At 44.1% G+C, this 23,849-nt stretch overlaps 1 protein-coding gene across 2 annotated transcripts in view; it reads right to left on the reverse strand.

Moving 5' to 3' along the window:
* The window catches only part of LOC120993695 (retinol dehydrogenase 7-like), a 115,519-nt gene that overhangs the window by 76,764 nt on the left and 14,906 nt on the right, over nt 1–23,849 (reverse strand). For both annotated transcript variants that reach the window (XM_040422170.1, XM_040422171.1), the window contains exon 2: nt 7,971–8,304. In XM_040422170.1, coding sequence (XP_040278104.1) covers nt 7,971–8,283 — 313 coding nt within the window. In that variant the 5' untranslated portion in view covers nt 8,284–8,304. The remainder of the gene's footprint in view (nt 1–7,970; nt 8,305–23,849) is intronic.

Below are 23,849 nucleotides of genomic sequence, written 5' to 3' on the forward strand. Positions count from 1 at the left end.
TGCTCCTCTGACTCCTCTTCAGACTCCTGCTGACTTGTCTCAGATTGAGTAGCCCCCCTGGGAATTCATTCAGCATTGCGACTTTCTCATCTTCCAGCTCCTGCTCCTCGACAGCTTGATCAATGACACGACACAATGCATGCTCCAGAAAGAAGGCGTAAGGACGATGTCACTGATGGCGCCCTGGCTGCAACTGACCAGTTTGGTGATCTCAAATGGTCGCAGAAGTCTGCATGCGTCGCGCATGAGCAGCCACTGGCTTGATGAAAAAAAAAAACAAGCTCCCCAGAACCTGTCCTGCCGCAGAGTTCGTACAGGTAGTCGTTAACGGCACGTTTCTGCTGGAGCAGCCTATCTAGCATATACAAGGTGGAGTTCCAGTGCGTCGGGCATTCACAAATCAGACGTCCTTCTGAACGTCAGTAAGGCGAGCCATGGCCATGTTCGATCTTCTAAAATTGCCAGAGATTTTCCTGGCCTGCCGCAAGACGTCCTGGACCCCGGGGTATTTGGCAACGAATCGCTGCACGACTAAGTTCAGTACGTGTGCCATGTGCCGTGTGTCATTTTGCCCTGTTTCAGCACGCTCAGCAGATTGGCACCGTTGTCGCACACCACTTTACCAACTGTCAAATTGAGCGGGGTTAGCCACTGATCGGCCTGTGACCGCAGAGCTAAAAGAAGTGCAGGGCCGGTGCAGCTTTTGGCTTCCAGGCACAACAGCGGCAGCACAGCATGGCAACGTTTCACCTGGCAAGTCAAATAGGTTCTGGGGAGCTTGTGGGGCGCAGTGGAAGAGGCGGTAGCAGTGGAAAAGAAGGAGTCAGCCGAGGAGGAGACGGAGGATGGATTAGGAGGAGGAGAAGAAGAGGCAGGCCTACATGCAATCCATGGCGGTAACACCAAATCCACACGGGAGTCATGGGTTACATGCTTGATGGCTGTCAGAAGGTTCACCCAGTGGGCAGTAAAAGTTATGTACCTTCCCTGCCCGTGTTTGCTAGACCACATGTCTGTGGTCAGATGTATCTTGGCACCGACACTGTGTGCCAGAGATATATTCACTTGCCGCTGAACGTGGCCATATAGCTCTGGGATGCCCTTCTGGGAGAAATATTTCCTTCCGGGGACCTTCCATTGCGGTGTGCCAATGGCTACAAATTTTCAAAAGGCCTCTGAGTCCGCCAGTTTATGTGGCAGTAGTTGATGGGCTAGCAGTTCTGACAAGCCAGCGGTCAGCCGTTGGGCAAGAGGGTTATACGGCATCATCAACTTTTTACGCTCGAACATTTGGGCCACGGAAACCTGTCTTGTGCCAGATGAACGCGACTATGGCACGGTGGAAGGTGGAGGACAAATGGGAGGAGAAGGAGAAGAGGCAGGATGTGGAGCGCCGGGAGTGTGGCTTTGTGGAGGGGCTATGGTGGTGGTGTCTTTGGGGGTGCACACAGCAGAGAGTGAGGAGGGTGCAGATATAGAGGATGAGGAAGGTGCAGAAGCGGAAGGCTGAATGAGCCACTCAACCAACTCTGGTGCGTCCTTTGACATAATTGCACGCGCCTTCTCTAACTTCCTATTTAGGCTCTGGCCTGGTGCACCTGCCCAACCCCTACCACCCCTGCGGAACGGCCTGCCTCTTCCTCTGCCTGTCATTTTCAAAATTACCCTGCGCCTAAGTCCCTAGAGAAGAGCAGTATTTGTGGAAGCAGGTATATCACAGGCCTCCATCAATATTTTGTGGAAGCAGGAATATCAAACCCCTTAATCAGTATTTTGTGGAAGCCGGTACCTCGCAGGCCTCAATCAATATTTGGTGGAAGCAGGTATATTATTTCCCTTAATCAGTATTTTGTGGAAGCAGGTATCTCGCAGGCCTCAATCAATATTTTGTGGAAGCAGGTATATCAATCCCTTTAATCAGTATTTTGTGGAAGCAGGTATATCGCAGCCCTCAATCAGTATTTTGTGGAAGCAGGTATATCAATCCCTTTAATCAGTATTTTGTGGAAGCAGATATATCAAACTCCTTAATCAGTATTTTGTGGAAGCAGGTATATCAATCCCTTTAATCAGTATTTTGTGGAAGCAGGTATATCGAACCCCTTAATCAGTATTTTGTGGAAGCAGGTATATCGCAGGCCTCAATCAATATTTTGTGGAAGCAGGTATATCAAATCTCTTAATCAGTATGTTGTGGAAGCAGGTATATCAAATCCCTTAATCAGTATTTTGTGGAAGCAGGTATATCGCAGGCCTCAATCAATATTTTGTGGAAGCAGGTATATCAAACCCCTTAATCAGTATTTTGTGGAAGCAGGTATCTCGCAGGCCTCAATCAATATTTGGTGGAAACAGGTATATCAAACCCCTTAATCAGTATTTTGTGGAAGCAGGTATATCGCAGCCCTCAATCAATATTTGGTGGAAACATGGTACTTACTGGTGTGACAGATGGTTACCTCATAATATACACACAAAGATGCCTCATGCCATATGCTAATGAGCTGATTTGAGTCCAGTGTGATGTCATTGAGTCCAGCGTTTATTTAATTAACAGCTATAGCCAATCCCCTGTCAATCAGCAGCAGGTAGGGAGAGTCAGGAGCTCATAAATATTCATGACTCATCATTATCAGCTGGAGCTTTTCAAAACAAGATGTTGGCAGATTGACTGGGTCAATTAAAGAAAGTGACCCAGCATTTTGCTAAGAGAATCAGTCACTTATTTATGTTGCCCTTAGTTAGGACACCATAAAACTGGTGACAGGTTGCCTTTAAATGGACTTTTGTGGCCCTATTAGCTAGCGTTTGGTCCCTAACAGCCTGTCCCTGCTCAACAAAGCAACCTCTCCCTACACTGGCAAAACACAGAATGTAAAATGGCTGCCAGTTCGGGTTCTGTGATAGGGTGGGGGTGTGTCCATGTGCTGAAACGTCTCAATTGGCTGTCCTGTCCCACCTGATGGATGAATCATGGGTCAAAGTTCGTTGCAATGCAAAAGAATATGGCGCCGGCGGACATCGCATGTGCGGTGAATCGCGAACGCGCAAAGTTCGCTGCGAAACGACCTCCGGGCGAACCGCTAGGCCATCTCTAGTTGGGAATAATCGCGGGTAAAACCTGCTTTTACTTTCATTTTCAGCTGCATTCACAGCATCTTCCCAGGTACTGAACATATTGCTGTCATTCTGGTATTGTCTGAAAGCTTGGAATGTCAGCTTTCAAACAATAAAAAGCCCATGTCTATATGGCAGTTAAAGCAGCCCCCCCATCCCTGTCAGCCTGGAGGAGAATGAGAGCGCGGCTGCAGAGCTGACAGGCTGCAGGAGGAGAGAAAAAACTGTAAAAATATATAGAAATGTGGCATTATCATCATTGTAGTGACCCACATAATAAAATTATATTATTTTTATCACACAGTGAACACTGCAAAAAAATTCCTTTTTTTATCTTTTTTCCTAAAGATAAAATAAATTATTTAATACACTATATATACCCCAAAATAGTTCCTAAAAAAATCCTGCAAAATAACAAAAAAACATTTAAAAGAAAAACTTTTAACGTTATGACTGCTAGAACACAAAGGGGGAATATTATTGGTCCTTAAGGCTAAAATTAATGCTTTCACTAACGGGTTAAAAATGCAATAGTGTCCCCTGAGTTGTGCACCAACAAGATTTATTGCAGACATACATTAAAAATCTCCTATAAATTTTTTTAACTTTTTGGTAGAGTTTTCCTAATTTTAACGTGACTGTTAAGAGGTTAAAATGGTTTTCCAGTTTAATAATCAAATGCCGAACTTATTCACTGAAGTCTCGCAAGACTTCTGTGATAACTAATTTCACCTCGCCAGAGCCAAAACATTTTAATGGTGTACAGAGACGGATCTCTGTACAGCATTAAAACAAAGTTTGGCCATTTCCACTGACTATTTAAAAAAAAAGGTTTTATGTAAAGGATTCTTCATGACGGGAGGCTTCTGTTCGCTGAAAATTTGATCTTTTTGGAAAATTTGAGCCATGGGCCACTGAAACTACAACACATCAGACACTCCCCTACAGAGGAAACCTTCAAAAGAAACCTGAAAATCCACCTCTTCAGACAAGTCTACAATAACCCTGCTGCTGCAATACTGCCATGAAGAGCTACTGTGTCTGTCTCCCAACCCTTGTAGATTGTAAGCCCTCGCGGGCAGGGCCCTCTCTCCTTCTGTACCAGTTTATAACTCGTCTTGTTCAAGCTTATTGCAATTGTTTTGTATTATGTACAGTATGTATACCCCTTTTCCAGCGCTTTAAGAAATATTAAAATGAATCATGGATGCTGGATCCTCCCGCTTTTCTACTGCACTTCTTGAGTCTCAAACAATTGTATACATCCTAGTATGTGGTGACCAAAAATGTTGTACTTAAAGGGGTTGTCCCACAAAAAATATTCTACAGTTCCTCGATCTGAATACTTTTGTAGTTGCATGTAATTAAAAATTTAGCATGGTCACTGAGTTATTCAATAAAATGTATCTGTATAGCACCACCTGCTGTTTTTTTTCTTATTATTTCTTTGTCCTGCTCACTGAGAAGGCCGCACATGCTCAGATTCATCCTTCAACTGCCTCCAGAGCTGTGATAGGGATAGCATAGACACGCCCCCTTAGCTGCAGCAGAAAAGACACACCCCCTGAGCTGTCAGCTTGGTATAAATCTAGCAGAGCAATTAATGGGGAGATCTCTGGATCCATGTGAGGTACAGGGCTGGCTCTAGCTTAGTTAGAAAGAGACTGTCATGTCCTATATGATGTCTGATTATCATTTTTTACATTAATCATGGGAGAACCCCTTTAACATATAATGGTGTCATAACTGTACTAATCCCCCACCCACAAAAAATAAATAAAAATAGGTGGCATCCTTAAAAACAATAGTGCCAAATAGATAGTCCCCTTAAAATTATAGTACCAATACCTGATATCGTGCTCCAGGCAGTTATCCCTGAGTCTATCTATCTCTAAGTATACTTTGCAAATTCCCAAATAACCACAGGCGTGCAATTCCGTTCTCATTAAATATTTCTGCAATGCCCAGTCTGTGGAGTGCAGATCCTAGATACAGATGGCCAGTCAGTCTCAACAGTGTGGTGGGCCCTGAAGCAATATACCCTTTGCACAGCAGTAAAGCGCTTGGCCATAAATTAGTGAATACCTTACTGTCTTTTCAAGCACAGCCTTAGAAGTGGTTCTCAAGAAATCATCAATAAATGTCTGTTCTTTTTCTGTCAGGGGTAGTCTTTTAGTTTAGTTGCTTCTCTGGCATCTTTTAGTCATAGGGATGAAGGTTCCCTGGACTTGGCCTAGTTGTTAGGAGCTACAACTAGACACATCCTCACTGTAGCTCTGCTTGCTAGGAATTCTCAAACCAGGGGGCTGGACCAGCCCATCACCCTAGCAACTTAACCAAGACTGCCAGATTTAACTAATTGCTGTCTGCAGGGCTGCCATCAGAAATTTTGAGGCCCCTTACACAGCTCAAGGCCTGGGCCCCCCAACCCCCCCTCCGAGGCGAAAGCTAATTTTGCCGCCCCCCTTGACTCAGCACATTGACCACACCCTTTAACCCGCCCCTTTTTGTCGGCCACCTATTTAATGATTGTTTCATGCAACGTTTTACTTGACCAGCTAATTTTAGATATTCTTGATATTCTTGGTGGTCATCTGTGCCATTTTGGCCTCAAAACATTACTTGGCCCCCTACACTAAATTACATTATTGACAACTGTAAGTTTTTACCTTGACTGGTGGTGGCCTAGGTGTGTTTATCAGCAGGTCTGCTCCAGTCACTGTTATGGGGGGATCTGTGGATGACACTGTTATGGGGGATCTGTGACTGACACACTGTTATGGGGGATCTGTGGATGACACACTGTTATGGGGGACCTGTGGATGACACACTGTTATGGGGGACCTGTGGATGACACACTGTTATGGGGGATCTGTGGATGAGACACTGTTATGGGGGATCTGTGGATGACACACTGTTATGGGGGATCTGTGGATGACACACTGTTATGGGGATCTGTGGATGACACACTGTTATGGGGGGTCTGTGGATGACACACTGTTATGGGGGATCTGTGAATGACACACTGTTATGGGGGATCTGTGGATGACACTGTTATGGGGGATCTGTGGATGACACTGTTATGGGGGATCTGTGGATGACACTGTTATGGGGGATCTGTGGATGACACTGTTATGGGGGATCTGTGGATGACACTGTTATGGGGGATCTGTGGATGACACTGTTATGGGGGATCTGTGGATAAAAATGTTATGGGGGATCTGTGGATGACAATATTATGGGGGATCTGTGGATAACAATGTTATGGAGGGGGATCTGTGGATGACACATACCGTATATAGCATCTTATGCTATGTGTCATCCACCGATCCCCCCTCCATAACAGTGTCATCCACAGATCCCCCATAAGTGTCATCCACAGATCCCTCTCCGCCCCCATAACAGTGCACAGATCCCCCTCCATAACAGTGTCATCCACAGATCCCCCTCCGTCCCCATAACAGTGCACAGATCCCCCTCCATAACAGTGTCATCCACAGATCCCCCATAAGTGTCATCCACAGTTCCCCCTCCGTACCCATAACAGTGCACAGATCCCCCTCCATAACAGTGCCATCCACAGATCCCCCCATAAGTGTCATCTACAGACCCCCCATAACAGTGTCATCCACAGATCCCCCTCCCTATAACAGTGCCGTCATTCATAGAGCCCCCTCCCAGCCGCTCACAGTAGTATACATTTATAAACTGTAATCGGAATCCTGCAGACAGTAACTTTAACTTTAAAGGGACACTGTCAGGCCCAATAAGCATTTTTAGCTATATATATGCAGGCATAGGTCTTCTAATGTGTATTAAATCGCTCTCCTTTGCGCCCAAGGGGCGGCGTTTCAGCTCTACTTGTGCCCAGCCGCGCCCCAACCGCCGTTTTCAAGCGCCGCCCAGCTCATCAATATTCACTTCGCTGGCGCTTTTTCACACATATCTGTAGCAAGACATGTAGTGGCTGTGATCAAAAAGCCGGAGCAGGCGCAGCTAAAGCCGCCTCAGCGATGTTTATGGGACGCAGGCGCAGTATCATTGTGGCCACTGGGAGTGCCGGGCAAGGTATCCCGCACATGCCCAGAAGCTGCAAGTGAGGCCGATGCCCATAGCTTTCTATTGGGCATGCGCGGGATCTCGGAGCGTCGGGGATAGCAGAAGCCGCCCAGCGAAGTGAATATTGATGAGCTGGGTGGCGCTTAAAAACACAAAGTTAACACACTGACACAAAAAAAATAAAAAATGGCTCGGGACCGGCCGGGCTCCCCCTTAGTGGGGGATCGGCTTTACCCCCCTGATGTCCGTAGACACCCATGTGGGATATACACTGCATACAGAAAAGAATAACCATAAATTACAACATTAGCTCTTAGCAGTGATACTTGATGACTTTAACCCCTTTTGCAGTGCATTGATCCACTGGGTCACTGCATGTGCAGTAAGGATTGGTGGTGGTGGTGGTGGGGTACCAGCAGCTGGATTCACCCCAATCAAGAAGTGATGGTATATAATAAAGTATGCACTGTTCCTCAATATTAATAGCTGACATGACGTGTTTAACTGTATTGGCATACAGTCAAAACATTTTCACTGTGTTTACATCACATTTGTATTTTATGTTCACCTTCTATGTTGAACATGTCCACATCCTTTCTTGGACCTAATGTCCAAAAGAGTGTCCTTTTTTTTACTTTATTGACAAGCATAATCCTCTTCTCCATATTGCACTTGTAGCCATCAAAAGGGATTGACATGGACACAGATCCTGAATATCATCTTATGTATGAGGCCTGAGAAAGCAATTCTGAAACATTAGTCCAAACATGAGAGATCATGAATATAATTCTTACCTTTATCTTTGACTATAGTAGAAACCCACTTGGTAGCAGATCTAACATTCTCTCTATCACTGACATCAAGAATTATGGTTTGCAGTCTACTAGAGGTCTCCTTCTTCAGATTCTTGGCCCCTTTCTCTGTCAGGCAGGATGCCAAAACCTTCATTCCATGTTTGTCCAATTGCTTGGCCAGCACATTTCCAAATCCAGTGTCACATCCGGTAATGAAGACATATTTATCTGAGAGATTCTCCAATATCTGACTTTGTCTGTGCCATCTGTACAGGAGGCTCAAACTCAACAATGCTAAACCAAGGAGCCACATGACTGTAGCAGAACTGGATCACTGTATTGTAGAAAAAGAAATAGGAAAGACATTAAATGGAGAGAAATGGATTTTTAAGTTGTCAGTTGATTTTGAGAAAAAGTCTGCAAAGAATAGGTAATTCCATGCATGACTTTTATAATGCTAAGGCCTCATGCACACTACAGTATTTCTTCACGGTCCGCAAAACGGGGTTCCGTTGTTCCGTGATCCGTTTCCGTTTTTGTTTCCGTGTGTCTTCCTTGATTTTTGGAGGATCACCAGACATGAAAAGTGGAAAAAAAAATCTAAGTCAAGTTTGCCTTGAAAATGATAGGAAATAAACGGACACGGATCACGGACGCGGATGACAATCTTGTGTGCCTCCATGTTTTTTCACGGACCCATTGACTTGAATGGGTCCGCGAACCGTTGTCTGTGAAAAAAATAGGACAGGTCATATTTTTTTCACGGACTGGAAACACGGATCACGGACGCGGATGACAAACGGTGCATTTTCCAAGTTTTCAACGGACCCATTGAAAGCCAATGGGTCCGCAGAAAATCACGGGAAACGGAACAACGGACATGGAACCCAACAACGGTCGTGTGCATGAGGCCTAACAAAAATGTCCTCTGGCATCACTTGTGTGGTGTCACAAATTTATCACCCCCTGCACCCCAGAATTCTGGCTTCAAACAGTTGCAAGATAGGGTCTCTTCAACTTTTGTGATGTTTCTTTTTTTACACCACTCAAAGTGGATGTGGCTAGTAATGTTATTTAGTTTCACTCCAGATTAAGGCTAGGGCTACATGGTGATCTTGGGTGCGACAGGTGTCACACGACCAAGGATCGCAGTGTAGCACTGCAGCCATACAAATGAATGGGATAACAGCATCACTCTCGCAATTGCTGTTACCGCGACCTCAGAATCCCACAAATCCAGCAGGGTTGGATTATTTGTGATTTTGGGGTCACGGTTGCTGCAAATCTGTGCTGTGACCCTATGAGTTGTGCTGTGGCCCTATTAATTTTCATGACTGCGGTGCTAAACTGTGATTTTGGGATGAACAAATAAGTTTGGAACGAAGCAGGTTAGTTACGAACTTTCCAAAACTTTGCCAGTCAGGTTCGCTTCGGATGAATCCAGTAAAATGACCTGAAGGGAGGAAGAAGAAGGATGCTCACGTGACCCCGAGAGGAAGAGGGGGAAGGGGGTGGTGGCTTGACCCGATTGGTTCATGCAGGCTGTCTGTTGGCCTGTAAGCCAATCAGTGCTGCAGCAGGAAGGTGCCATTGCAGAATGACTACAATGTCATTCTGTGTTGGGTTGTGAATGAGGGTGAATGGGTGTAGCAGTGTCTTAGAGACAGTGTACAGTCATCATCAAGCTTCTATTCTAATGTCAGGGACAGTGAAGAGAGAGGCTAGAAAGAAGAAGAATTGTGTAGAATAGAGAAAGGCAGGGAAATATTTCAGCCAGGGAGTGAGAAGTGAGGAGCTGAGGCTGAGTGTGTCTGGGAGTGCCTTCTAGCTACAATTACTGCCTTCCAACACATCTGCAGCTGCTGCAGAACCTCACATGCAGCTACCTGCAAGAATATTTCTTTTTCCCCCATTTTAATAATAATAAGGTCAAAACAGTACACATGTTTTACCATCTAGAGGACAGATAGCATTTGAAATGTCAGTGAAAACACCTGAAATACTAGACCGAAAGTGTCAGGGCATCTCCAGACAGTTCAACCTCGTTTGAGGGGGTTTGGGAAAATTGCAATATAAGTGTGCAACATGTGTCTTACAATACAGGGGTTAGTGTGTTAAGTGTAGTGTGTTAAGTGTCTGAGTTAAAATGTGAAATACTAGTCTTGTCAGGGCATCTCCAGGCAATTCTTTTTCTTTTTTGTGGGTGGGGGGGAATAGCAGTACAAGTAATGCAACGTGTGTCTTACAATACAGAGGGTAGTGTTTGAAATCTCTGAGTGAAAATGTAAATGGTGGGACCCACTGGTCAAACCAGAGATTGTGGATTCACTGTGTCAACCAAGGGGTGGCAGCCACTAACCCCTAGGGTGTTATTCAGCACTCTCACAGGAGACAGGACAGAACACAGCAAGAGAGAAACTGAACCACTACCTACAGGATAAGCTTATGGTTGACAGCTGACTCAGAGTCAGACAACAGGTAATGCTCTAGTAGCTCAAGTTGCAGTAAGAACCGCAGTTAGTGGTGGTGAGAAGTGGTATTGCAGAGAAGACTGGAGTAAAGGCAGCAGCTGATGATGATTGTCAGAGGCAGAAGCTTAAAGAGGACCTTTCATCAGTTTTGTAAAAGTCTAATTAGGGTGTTACCTTATAGGGCGGCCCCACTGATGCCATGGCTGTCCCCCCCTCCCCCCCGTTCGTCCGCTGTGGACCCCCATTGATTTTGGCGCCTTGTATTATAATGAGGAGTATTGGAAAAATGAGGAGGAGACTGAGTATTTCTCAATGGGTGTCTCCTTCTCCCTGGCTGTGATGCTCTGCGCTGCGATTGGACAGCGCTACAGCCAGGGAGAAGGAGACACCCATTGAGAAACCCTGGCGTCTCCTCCCTGTTCCGATGCTAGTGTAGAGGGAAGTGCCTGGTAGGCGTATATATGCCACATTGTGTGTATGTATCTATTGTACTATATATATATATATATATATATATATATATGCATATTGGGCCCTGTAGAGGGAAGTGTATTAAATATTCCCTAGATTCAATTCCCTATCAACTCTTCATCCCACTAGTTGATACAGGCCCATATTTACAGAAACACTGGTGTTGATAGCCTGTAGGCCATGGCTTGCATTGTTAAAGGGGTTGGCCACTTTCTGCTTACTGCTGACCATTGTGTTTGCAAGATGATTATATGGCACTTACTAATATAGCCCTTGTTGAAATTCTGCACCATTTTCTAACTTTCATAAGGTATTCTCCCTTGTTTGGCAATTCTTTTGTGCTGTCCACACAGAGGTCATGTCCACCTGATGGAGGGTCATGTGACCAGGCAAATCACCTCCATGTGACGTCATTTGCATTCAAACACACTGCACCTACACTAAACTCTCAACAGAACTAGTGCTGATGGCAGGTGCAGTGTATTTGAACAGAGGAGAAATCACATGGAGGTGATTTGTCTGATCACATGACCCTTCTTCAGCGGCCATCTTATGGATAGGACCACTGTATAGAAAGCACAAATGGCTTGGCAAACAAGGGAGCGTTTCTTATGGAATATAGACAATGGTGCAGAATTTCAACAAAGACTAAATTAGTAAGTGCCATATAATCATTTCACAAACACATTGGTTAACAGAAACTAGGAAGTGGCCAACCCCTTTAAGGTTTATAACAACTGATCAGTATGGGTTATCCACACCTCTGCCACATGGCCAAACACCTTCCCCTTACTTATGATAGATAAATAGTCCAGCATTTGGGACTAGGGGAGAGCTTATCACCACAAACAGAGGAAGGACACTTGGAAGAATGGACTTGAGCAGTCCCTCCTGAAACAGAGACTATGAACTTTGGCTGAGTATCATTAACCCCTGCTGTACCCCTGCGATCCCTGCATTTACCCTTACCTTGCCATAACCCTGTATTATTAACCCTTTTCCACTGCCACCAAACCATCTCCAATAACCCTTTCATCCCCTGCATTGTCCTGCAATCTATAACCCCTGCAATATGAACAGGAAGCGGCGGGCGTGCATCCCTATGAGACTTAGATTCAGGATGGGAGTCTGCAGGGTCACACTGGACCTCCCTATGTCAGCTCTCCGTCATCCAAAATTAATCAGTTTTAGCTGCCACCACTCGTCATATCAGGCTGACAAGACACCTTGCATTACATAACACCTAAGTACACTCTACAACTCAATATGCGGGCTAGCATTCACTGGTTTATACATCAATATAGGTAACGCTTCTAAGATGATGGAATCGTTAGAACACAAGAAGGCTCTTATTTAAGTGAAATTTTGATATTTAAAAAGAACAGTGCATACAAAAAAATGGGATTATCATAGAACATACAACATAAAATATACGGACATATACATATAATGCAAAGTAAATCTTTTGAAAAACAGAACTAAGGGTACTTTCACACTAGCGTTTTTTTTCTCCCCGGTATTAAGTTCCGTCACATGGGCTCAATACCGGAAAAAAAATTATAATTTTTATCCTAATGCATTCCGAATGGAGAGCAATCCGTTCAGGATGCATTAGTTCAGTCCCTCTTATGTTTTTTGGCTGGAGAAAATACCGCAGCATGCTGCAGTTTTCTCTCCGGCCAAAAATCCTGAACACTTGCAGGAATGCCATATCTGGCATTTTTTTCCATTGAAATGCATTAATGCCGGATCCGGCCCCAAGTGTTCTGGAAAAACGGATCTGGTTTTGCGGTCTGCGCATGCACAGACCATTAAAAATGTGAAAGAGATAAATACTGGATCAGTTTTTTTCGAATGACAACTGGAAAGACGGATTCGGTATTGCAATGCATCTGTCAGACGGATCCGCATCCGGATCCGTCTGACAAATGTATCCGTTTGAGTCCGTATTGCCGGATCTGGCAGGCAGTTCCGTCAACGGAACTGCCTGCCGGAATCCTCTGCCGCAAGTGTGAAAGTAGCCTTAGTACGTTACGTAACTGATAAGTCCGGTTGCCTGGGGAAGCAGAAATATCGGTCAGTCCATCAAGCTAGTGATCACCAAAGAAATGACAGTTTGTTATCCTGCATAATAGGTTTTACACTTGAGAAAGCTGTTTTCTGAATTTGCATATTTAAATTCACAGAAGACAATAGGCCCAAATCTGTTAGTGGCGCCGATACTGCATTATTTCCAAGGTCAATTGTCAGTAGCAGTGTCTTCATTGCAGTGGTGTAGCGTGGGTTGCCAGCACCGGGGGCGAGCCATGTATTGCACCCCCCAACCTGTGGACACGCCCCTTTTACAGATAATGTAGCAGTCCTATGTAACACCACAGATAACATGGTGGTAACTCTCCAAGTACAGATGATGTAGTAGATGGGGATAAGGCCCCAGAATTCAGAACACGCACAGTGTGACCTAAAGTCTGGGCCAGGATGCGGCAGGGTGGGTCAAATTCTCAATCCACCCCCCAACCCTACCGTGAAAAAAATATGTGTTTGGACATTACATAAATTACTAAAAAATATACAGTATAATACAGCACCACATACCTCATCCATCCAGTGACATCTCCTGTGATGTAGACTTTCCTCAGCGTCTTCATTCGGAGATAGGACCGCCATGATACCTTCTTTCAGCTGCGTCTCATCTCTGCAGTTTTATTATTATTAGCTATTATTATATATAATGGCCCCTCTGTAATATTAGGATATATAATGGGCCATTATATATCCTAATAATACAGAGGGCGCCATTATATATTATAATAATACAGGGGGGTCATTATATATAATAATTATACAGAGGGGTCATTAGATATAATAATTGTACAGAGGGGCCATTATATATAATAATTATACAGAGGGGCCATTATATATATATATATATATATTATAATAATAATAATAATAATAATACTACAGAGGGGGGCATTATATATTATAGTTATACAGAGGGGCCATAATATATAATAATTATACAGGGGGCCATTATATATTATAATAATACAGGGGGGGTCATTATATATAGTAATTATACAGAGGGTCCATTATATATCCTAATATTACAGAGGGGTCATTATATATATAATAATAATAATAATAATAATAATACAGAGGGGGCCATTATATATTATAGTTATACAGAGGGGCCATAATAAATAATAATTATACAAAGGGGCCATTATATATTATACAGAGGGGCCATTATATATTATACATAGGGGCCATTATATATTATACATAGGGGCCATTATATATTATAATTATACAGAGAGGCTATTAATAATGGGCCCTCTGTATAATTCTAATATATAATGGTCCCCCTGTATAATTATTATATATAATGGCCCCCCTGTATAATTATTATATATTATGGCCCCACTGTATAACTATAAATTATAGTTATACAGTGGGGCCATAATATATAATAGAGTCAACAAACTGCAGAAAATGGTGGCTCACTTCAGGCAGGGTTCTGGAATAGGTGCTGCTAACCCGATAAGAGGAACACCCAACCTCTAATAGTAATTGGTAAAGTAATTTAGAAGTGAAGGGCGAGCACTCAACAGTTGGACCACGATAATATGATTAAAAATTTATTAAATCACAATGATACAACGCGTATGTAATAACTAAAATCTACAAAACTAAATAAAATCTGTAGACATAAAATCCTAAATGACACAAATGAAGGTAAATAGTAGTAGAAGTCCCTTAGTATCAATTGTAACTGATAGACAATAAAAGCCGCAGATGGCTACACTTGATTTCCAGTGCGCACGCTGAAATAACTGGTAGTAGCGAATCCTAGCATGCTGTTACTATATTGTCAAATCCAATGCGCATAAATATATCAATTGTGTTAAAGACCAGGGGTCCAATGCGCAAACAGAAGCTACTAGGAGTAGCTAGTTCCTGTGCACTGCTGTTGTGCTTCCAAGTCCAATGCGCCTAGCAATGAGGTAGAAAGTTCCTGCGTACTAATACTAGTAGTTAGCAGACAAATTCCTGCTTGCGTAACAATGTCAATGTCCTCAATGGAATTTTGTATCGTGGATATACACGCTTAGCAAATGGTTAGTTCGTCACATAAAGGTTTCGACCGAAGTCTTCCTACCTTCCCCTCGGTTCGTATAACAATTGCCTCTATCGACGTGCCGTATAGACAAACAGCATGGAACGCTCCCGGTCTCTCGCTTGTGATTCCTGTCGCAAGTTGGTCCAAGATCTCGCGGTATTGTGAGCGAGATCTTGGGCCGCACACCTGTTGAAACAGCACCTCCGCACCTAATGCATGGCCATGCAAACTACATCTGAATGGATGAATTTGGATATTTAACACGCAGATCATAGGAACTACAGAAATCTCCGCTCTCTGACGTCCGGATACAGATCACGCTCACAATACCGCGAGATCTTGGACCAACTTGCGACAGGAATCACAAGCGAGAGACCGGGAGCGTTCCATGCTGTTTGTCTATGCGGCACGTCGATAGAGGCAATTGTTATACGAACCGAGGGGAAGGTAGGAAGACTTCGGTCGAAACCTTTATGTGACGAACTAACCATTTGCTAAGCGTGTATATCCACGATACAAAATTCCATTGAGGACATGAGTTGTTACGCAAGCAGGAATTTGTCTGCTAACTACTAGTATTAGTACGCAGGAACTTTCTACCTCATTGCTAGGCGCATTGGACTTGGAAGCACAACAGCAGTGCACAGGAACTAGCTACTCCTAGTAGCTTCTGTTTGCGCATTGGACCCCTGGTCTTTAACACAATTGATATATTTATGCGCATTGGATTTGACAATATAGTAACAGCATGCTAGGATTCGCTACTACCAGTTATTTCAGCGTGCGCACTGGAAATCAAGTGTAGCCATCTGCGGCTTTTATTGTCTATCAGTTACAATTGATACTAAGGGACTTCTACTACTATTTACCTTCATTTGTGTCATTTAGGATTTTATGTCTACAGATTTTATTTAGTTTTGTAGATTTTAGTTATTACATACGCGTTGTATCATTGTGATTTAATAAATTTTTAATCATATTATCGTGGTCCAACTGTTGAGTGCTCGCCCTTCACTTCTAAATTACTTTACCATAATATATAATAATTATACAGCGGGCCCATTATTAATAGCCTCTCTGTATAATTATAATATATAATGGCCCCCTTGTATAATTATTATACTGTATATTATGGCCCCACTGTATAACTATAATATACACTGCTCAAAAAAATAAAGGGAACACTTAAACAACACAATGTAACTCCAAGTCAATCACACTTCTGGGAAATCAAACTGTCCACTTAGGAAGCAACACTGAGTGACAATCAATTTCACATGCTGTTGTGCAAATGGGATAGACAACAGGTGGAAATTATAGGCAATTAGCAAGACACCCCCAATAAAGGAGTGGTTCTGCAGGTGGTGACCTGACCACTTCTCAGTTCCTATGCTTCCTGGCTGATGTTTTGGTCACTTTTGAATGCTGGCGGTGCTTTCACTCTAGTGGTAGCATGAGATGGAGTCTACAACCCACACAAGTGGCTCAGGTAGTGCAGCTTATCCAGGATGGCACATCAATGCGAGCTGTGGCAAGAAGGTTTGCTGTGTCTGTCAGCGTAGTGTCCAGAGCATGGAGGCGCTACCAGGAGACAGGCCAGTACATCAGGAGATGTGGAGGAGGCCGTAGGAGGGCAACAACCCAGCAGCAGGACCACTACCTCCGCCTTTGTGCAAGGAGGAACAGGAGGAGCACTGCCAGAGCCCTGCAAAATGATCTCCAGCAGGCCACAAATGTGCATGTGTCTGCTCAAACGGTCAGAAACAGACTCCATGAGGGTGATATGAGGGCCCGACGTCCACAGGTGGGGGTTGTGCTTACAGCCCAACACCGTGCAGGACGTTTGGCATTTGCCAGAAAACACCAAGATTGGCAAATTCGCCACTGGCTCCCTGTGCTCTTCACAGATGAAAGCAGGTTCACACTGAGCACATGTGACAGACATGACAGAGTCTGGAGACGCCGTGGAGAACATTCTGCTGCCTGCAACATCCTCCAGCATGACCGGTTTGGCATTAGGTCAGTAATGGTGTGGGGTGGCATTTCTTTGGAGGGCCGCACAGCCCTCCATGTGCTCGCCAGAGGTAGCCTGACTGCCATTGGGTACCGAGATGAGATCCTCAGACCCCTTGTGAGACCATATGCTGGTGCGGTTGGCCCTGGGTTCCTCCTAATGCAAGACAATGCTAGACCTCATGTGGCTGGAGTGTGTCAGCAGTTCCTGCAAGACCAAGGCATTGATGCTATGGACTGGCCCGCCCGTTCCCCAGACCTGAATCCAATTGAGCACATCTGGGACATCACGTCTCGCTCTATCCACCAACGTCACGTTGCACCACAGACTGTCCAGGAGTTGGCAGATGCTTTAGTCCAGGTCTGGGAGGAGATCCCTCAGGAGACCGTCCGCCACCTCATCAGGAGCATGCACAGGCGTTGTAGGGAGGTCATACAGGCACGTGGAGGCCACGCACACTACTGAGCCTCATTTTGACTTGTTTTAAGGACATTACATCAAAGTTGGATCAGCCTGTAGTGTGTTTTTCCACTTTAATTTTGAGGGTGACTCCAAATCCAGACCTCCATGGGTTAAAAAATTTGATTTCCATTATTTTTTTTTGTGTGATTTTGTTGTCAGCACATTCAACTATGTAAAGAACAAAGTATTTCAGAAGAATATTTAATTAATTCAGATCTAGGATGTGTTATTTTTGTGTTCCCTTTATTTTTTTGAGCAGTGTATATATATATAATGGCCCCCCTGTATAATATATCATGGCCCCTCTGTATAATATAAAACGGTGCCCATTCTTTCTAAATATACCGGCCTCCTTTGTATCTCTTCTGCCCACCTCCATAGTGCCTCCAGTACTTACATAAAAAAAAAAAAAAACTCACCTCTCTTCATCACCTCTTGTAGTCTTTGCTTGGGCGTTCCGGTGCAGGCAGTCAGGAACACATCACCCTGCCCTCCTGCGCCACGTCATCTCGCGAGACCCGGCGCAGGAGGTCACGGTGATATAATCGCGATCTCCTACGCTATTCTACTGCTTCTTAAAGCTTCAGGCCTGGGAGCCATAGGCATCCAACACCCTCATTATACTGCCTTTTGCCTGGCACCCCGTACAATTTGGCGCCCGGGACAACAGCCCCCCTGGCCCCACCCACACTACGCCCCTGCTTCATTGTGTTTGTGGAAATTGAAGGACCTTTTTCTATTGCGCCTGTCTGTCTTTAAATTGCAAAAAACAGTATTGCAAACCATTCCATACTTTGTGTGACTCTGTACATTAGGCCCAAAAATGTCAGGAATATGGAAGGGTTCCATATTCCATAGTCCCAGGGCCAGGCCTAGTCCTCCCAGAGCCAGAATGTGGGTAGTAGCAACATCAGCAATCCAGCCAGACATAGTAGTAGCAGTAAGCTGTAGTATTTATGGGCTTTGGAAAGGCGCAACATTATCAGTAAGAAGAAAGAGGATAAGATTGTGGATTTGATGGCTCACTCCTCCTCTCAATCAGATCAGGATGACATGGAGCTGACTTCTGAGTCTGACACCATGCCTTGAAGCCAGGGTTCACAGCATTCCTGCTCCTGCTGCTTGTTGCCCCAGAGAAGGCTTTCAGTGGAGTCCTGCCTGTCTTCACTGCACCTTCCTAGTAGGGCACCTTCCTAAGAACTGGCGACAAAACCCCATCATGCCCTATTGCAGATAGTCAAGATGCTCCCTGTTGACAACTTGTGTAAGAGCACTCAGTGTTTGGTCTCACCTTAGGAGGAGATTCAGGATGATACTGAGAACCCCATGCATAGCTGTGTTGGTGGTGGTAATAGTTGTACCATAGCCACGGTATTGGTAATGGTAGCAGAGACAGTAGCAGTTGGGTCCAATGTAGAGCAGGGAATCAGGAGGAGTGCCCACCATGATATCTCACAGTCTAATAAGAAGCAGCAATAAATAGCAAAGGCGACGTACCTCCCAAAGAATTGCCAGAGCCATATCTGCTTCAGGATCTGATTATGTCATTGAGACTGTGGGTCGGTTAGGCCTAAAACGAGCCAGAGCTAAGCCAAGCTTGGCTGCCTTTAGCTCTGCACAAGTATCTCATCTGGTAGTTTTTTGCACACTACCAGAGGAATCAGACAAAAGCATTTCCCTGGGCAGCCAAACACAAACATAGGCACCACAGCTCTAGTGAAGCACATGAAGTGGCATCACCCCACCCCGTGGGCAAACAAAGGTGGCAGCCAGCTACTGAAACAAGAGTTTCCTCCTTCTCCCAATCTCCTTTTCAACAGTCAGGCAGCATCCATGGGCAGTATGGTGTCTTTCACATTGTCATCCTCACTTTCTGCCTCTCCCACTCAAATTTCTCCTCTTCGGCTCCATTGTCAGCCATTGATAACAGAATGCATGGCCAGGAAATGACTTTACATAGCCAGCAGCTTATTTCCCACCTGGCCAAGTTGCTTGCGGTGCAGTCGTTGCCATACCACTTATTTGTCTATTGCCTTTAGGGAGTTGATGGCATTCTCTAAGCGTTGCTAGAAGATACCTAGCCAGCAGTATTTCTCCCAAAAAACCATCCCTGCTTTGTACTCTCACATGGCGGAGAACATGGGCCGCTCCTTGCGATTGTTGCTGTGTGGCAAGGTTCATGCCTCAGTGGACACCTGGACCAGTTGTTATGGGCAGGAACAGTATATGGGGGAGATTTAATAAAACTGGTGTAAAAGAAAACTGGACTAGTTGCCCATAGCAACCAATGAGATTCCTCCTTTCATTTTTCAGAGCTCCTCTGCAAAATGAAAGGTGGAATCTGATTGGTTGCCATGAGCAACTAAGCCGCTTTTCCTCTACACCAGTTTTGATAAATCTCCCCATGTCTTTTCACGGCACACTAAGACAGTTTTTTTTGTAAACATACTTTTTTTGAAAAACAGAAGAAAGCATTTACAAGATATAAACATGTCATATCATCATAAACCTTTCCAGTACAGAAGTAAGACACGTACATATCTCGAATGATTTTTCAACTTTCCAATGTTCATCGAGGAGCACATATTCTACATTCAGCTTCCCCCTACTCTCTTTCTTTTTTTTTTTAAACCAACATAAAGGTAATACAACTATTCCCTTGAGATAACATTACCCTCTCTCTCCCCTCTGAGACCACCCAGAGAAACCATAACCAACTAATATAATATACATCCTATAGCTGTCCCCCATGCTACTTATCTGCCTCCTCTAAACGGCCTAAAGTGCCTTTTTTACTGTTCCCCGAGGAACCATTTTGTAGTACAAAAAGGTTTAACTAAGAGCTTCAGTTCTTCATCATCTACAGCTGCACATATGAATCTCTTCCATTTTTTCATTAGATTCCCTATCAAAATTTCCTTTGTAGTGTTCTGCCCCCAACATTTCCATCCTCAAGCAGTATTTTATTTGCTACAAAAGCATAGAAGGAGTTGGAATTGTGGGTTTCAGCCACCAATGTAATAAACACCCCTTTGCTGCTAGGAGACTCACATGTACTATTTAAGGGATTGGCTTTTTCTCAGGTTGCCAGTGGAACAAAACAAGCTCCAGGGATAATATAATATCTACTTTCATTAGTCTGGCAGCCGAGATCTTTACCCCTTCCTAATATGTCATTGAATATGAACACAGCCATAGACCATGTTGTAAATGTGAGTTTGGCTGATGGCATTTAATTCTGTCGCCCTCAACAAAAGGCGGGAGTCATACAAACCGTATTGCCCTATGTATTATTTAAAATTGTGTTTCTTTCCATTTCTCATTAGGTATTGCTTTCCTAACTCTTCCCCAACCCTGGAGTATTTTATTGTGTAACTCCGGGATCTGTAGCTGTTTGCTCCAGGATTTGAACAGAGAAGTTGAGGAATGACTTGGGGAGGCTTTCTTCAGTCGGTGTGTTAGGTCAGACAGAGAAAGGGGATTTGGTGAATTTCCCTGAATAAGTAAGTTATATGGTATAGGTAAAAAACTCCTTTCAGATATCCAGGAGCCTAATATCTGGAGGTGTGCCAAAAAGTGTCATGATTCTAATGTGAATTTACTACATAATTCTGAGAAGGTAAGATATGTGTCACGGGTAGCGGATGTGAACCCACTGTGCTACGGACTGGCTGTTCCCTGGAGGGGAGTGAATATGCAGCTACCTGGTTTTCGCTAGAGCCCCTGATGGTGAGGATAGACTTTGCCGTTAGGGTAGTTGCCAGGTACCACTCCAGGGCAGTCCTAGAGTCAGTAGCAGCTGGTCCAGGCGAACCAGGAGGTACCTACAAAGTATATGGTTAGACAGGCAGGGTCGTTACCAGGAGAAACAAAAACAGGAACTGGAGGATGAGGCAGAGACGTAGTCGAGACAAGCAATGGATCAGGGCAGGCGGCACAGGAACGATGTCAGACAATCCGGGTCAGCAACAGGAGGAGCGATGCAAGCAGGCAGGGATCAGACGAAGAGCGTAGTCTAGGAACGAGGCACGTAGTCAGGAACACAAGTGGTAACAAGCTCAATTGCACAGGATAGGACCTTGACTCTGAGGCGCTTGAGTAGAGGGCTGAGCCACTTAAATACCTCCAGGAAAGCCAGGGTAGGTCAATAAAATCACCTGACACAACACAGCCCTGCCCAAGGAGTGATGCATACAGCAGCCGAGCACAAGCAGCGTTCAGGTAGACTGGAAGCTGCGGAGCGGAATCTTCAGAGCAGCAGCAGAGACAGGGAATCATGATCACAGGTGAGCACGGCGCCCGGAACTGTGGCGGCGAGCAGCGGGACAGCGTCGCACCGAGGACGCTGTTACAATATCTTTTCTTGGAATCATGCCATAAGTCCTTTACTTTATGTATACCCCTAGCTCTCCACTTCTGGAATTGTTTGTCGTAAAGGCCCTCCTGAAATTCCGGGTGACCCCAAGGACTTAAGTGTTTGGACAATAGAAACTTTTCTGGTGGCCTTCCATGTGGCTATAGTGTCCTTAATGAAGAGACTCTTTTTGGTAGTAGGGAATAAGCAGGAGTATCTAGTATATAATAAAGCCAAAAGTGACAAAGGTTGTACCAGGCTGTCCTTTAATGAGTAGTTACAGTAATGACTAGACTGTGATATCCAATCTAGGCAATGGCGTAAGTTGCTAGCTAGGTTATATCTTATGTCAGGGAAATTTAGCCCGCCATCGTTCTTCATAAATTGTAATTTAGCCAATGAGATTCTCGACTGTTCAGCCCGCCATATAAAAGGAGCGAAAAGCCGTTTCTATAGTAGCAAAATCAGAATGTTTGATCAATAAAGGTATAGTCCCGACAGAGTAATAGGTAAGTGCATCCATCTGTGTAATTCTAACATCATCTTTTTAAATAGAGAGGGATAATTGAGATTATAAATGGAATCAGAGGTTCTTCTTATATGTATTCCTAGGTTCTTTATGCTATGAGTGGTAACTGCCACTAGCCCTCATAACCGAGTCTCTTCCATGTTCTGAGATCCTTGTTTTAAAAGAAGCAACTCACTTTTTGACGTGTTAACTTTAAATCCTGAATGATTCAAGAGGGTCCTTAATTCCCTCTGAGGGTATTCAAAGAAGAATATTGGATTGTCTGCAAAGAAAGCATGTTTCATGTTTATACCCTCAATATCTTTTGTATGTTTTAAAAATCTTGACAGGTTCTATAGCTAAGTTGAATAACAATGATGACAAGGAGCAACCCTGTCATGTGCCCTTTTGTAGTGTAAAGCAAGCGGAAAGAAAGCCCAGGGTGTTGGTCTGTGCTTGGGGGTCCGTATATAATGCATTCAAATAGTTTGAGAAGGGACCACTGATTCCTATTCTATCTAACACCATCCCAGCCACCCTCAGCCAACATTGTCAAATGCTTTTTAAGCATCAATCCTAAGTACGGCTGGGGATGGGTGGTTAGCAGGTCTTATCTTAACCTAGAAACATAGAAACATAGAATGTGTCGGCAGATAAGAACCATTTGGCCCATCTAGCCTGCCCAATATACGGAATACTATGAATAGCCCCTGGCCCTATCTTATATGAAGGATGGCCTTATGCCTATCCCATGCATGCTTAAACTCCTTCACTGTATTTGCAGCTACCACTTCTGCAGGAAGGCTATTCCATGCATCCACTACTCTCTCAGTAAAGTAATACTTCCTGATATTACTTTTAAACCTTTGCCCCTCTAATTTAAAACTATGTCATCTTGTAGCAGTTTTTCTTCTTTTAAATATTCTCTCCTCTTTTACCTTGTTGATTCCCTTTATTTATTTAAAAGTTTCTATCATATCCCCCCTGTCTCGTCTTTCTTCCAAGCTATACATGTTAAGGTCCTTTAATCTTTCCTGGTAAGTTTTATCCTGCAATCCATGTACCAGTTTAGTAGCTCTTCTCTGAACTCTCTCCAAAGTATCAATATCCTTCTGGAGACGTGGTCTCCAGTACTGAGCACAATACTCCAAATGAGGTCTCACTAGTGCTCTGTAGAGCGGCATGAGCACCTCCCTCTTTCTACTGGTAATTCCTCTCCCTATACACCCAAGCATTCTGCTAGCATTTCCTACTGCTCTATGACATTGTCTGCCTACCTTTAAGTCTTCTGAAATACTGATCCCTAAATCCCTTTCCTCAGATACTGAGGTTAGGACTGTATCACTGATTTTATATTCTGCTCTTGGGTTTTTACGCCCCAGGTGCATTATCTTGCACTTATCAACATTAAATTTTAGTTGCCAGATTTTTGACCATTCCTCTAGTTTTCCTAAATCCTTTTCCATTTGGTGTATC

Source organism: Bufo bufo, chromosome 3 (assembly GCF_905171765.1).
Source record: "Bufo bufo chromosome 3, aBufBuf1.1, whole genome shotgun sequence".
In the NCBI taxonomy this organism is placed as follows: Eukaryota; Metazoa; Chordata; class Amphibia; order Anura; family Bufonidae; genus Bufo; species Bufo bufo.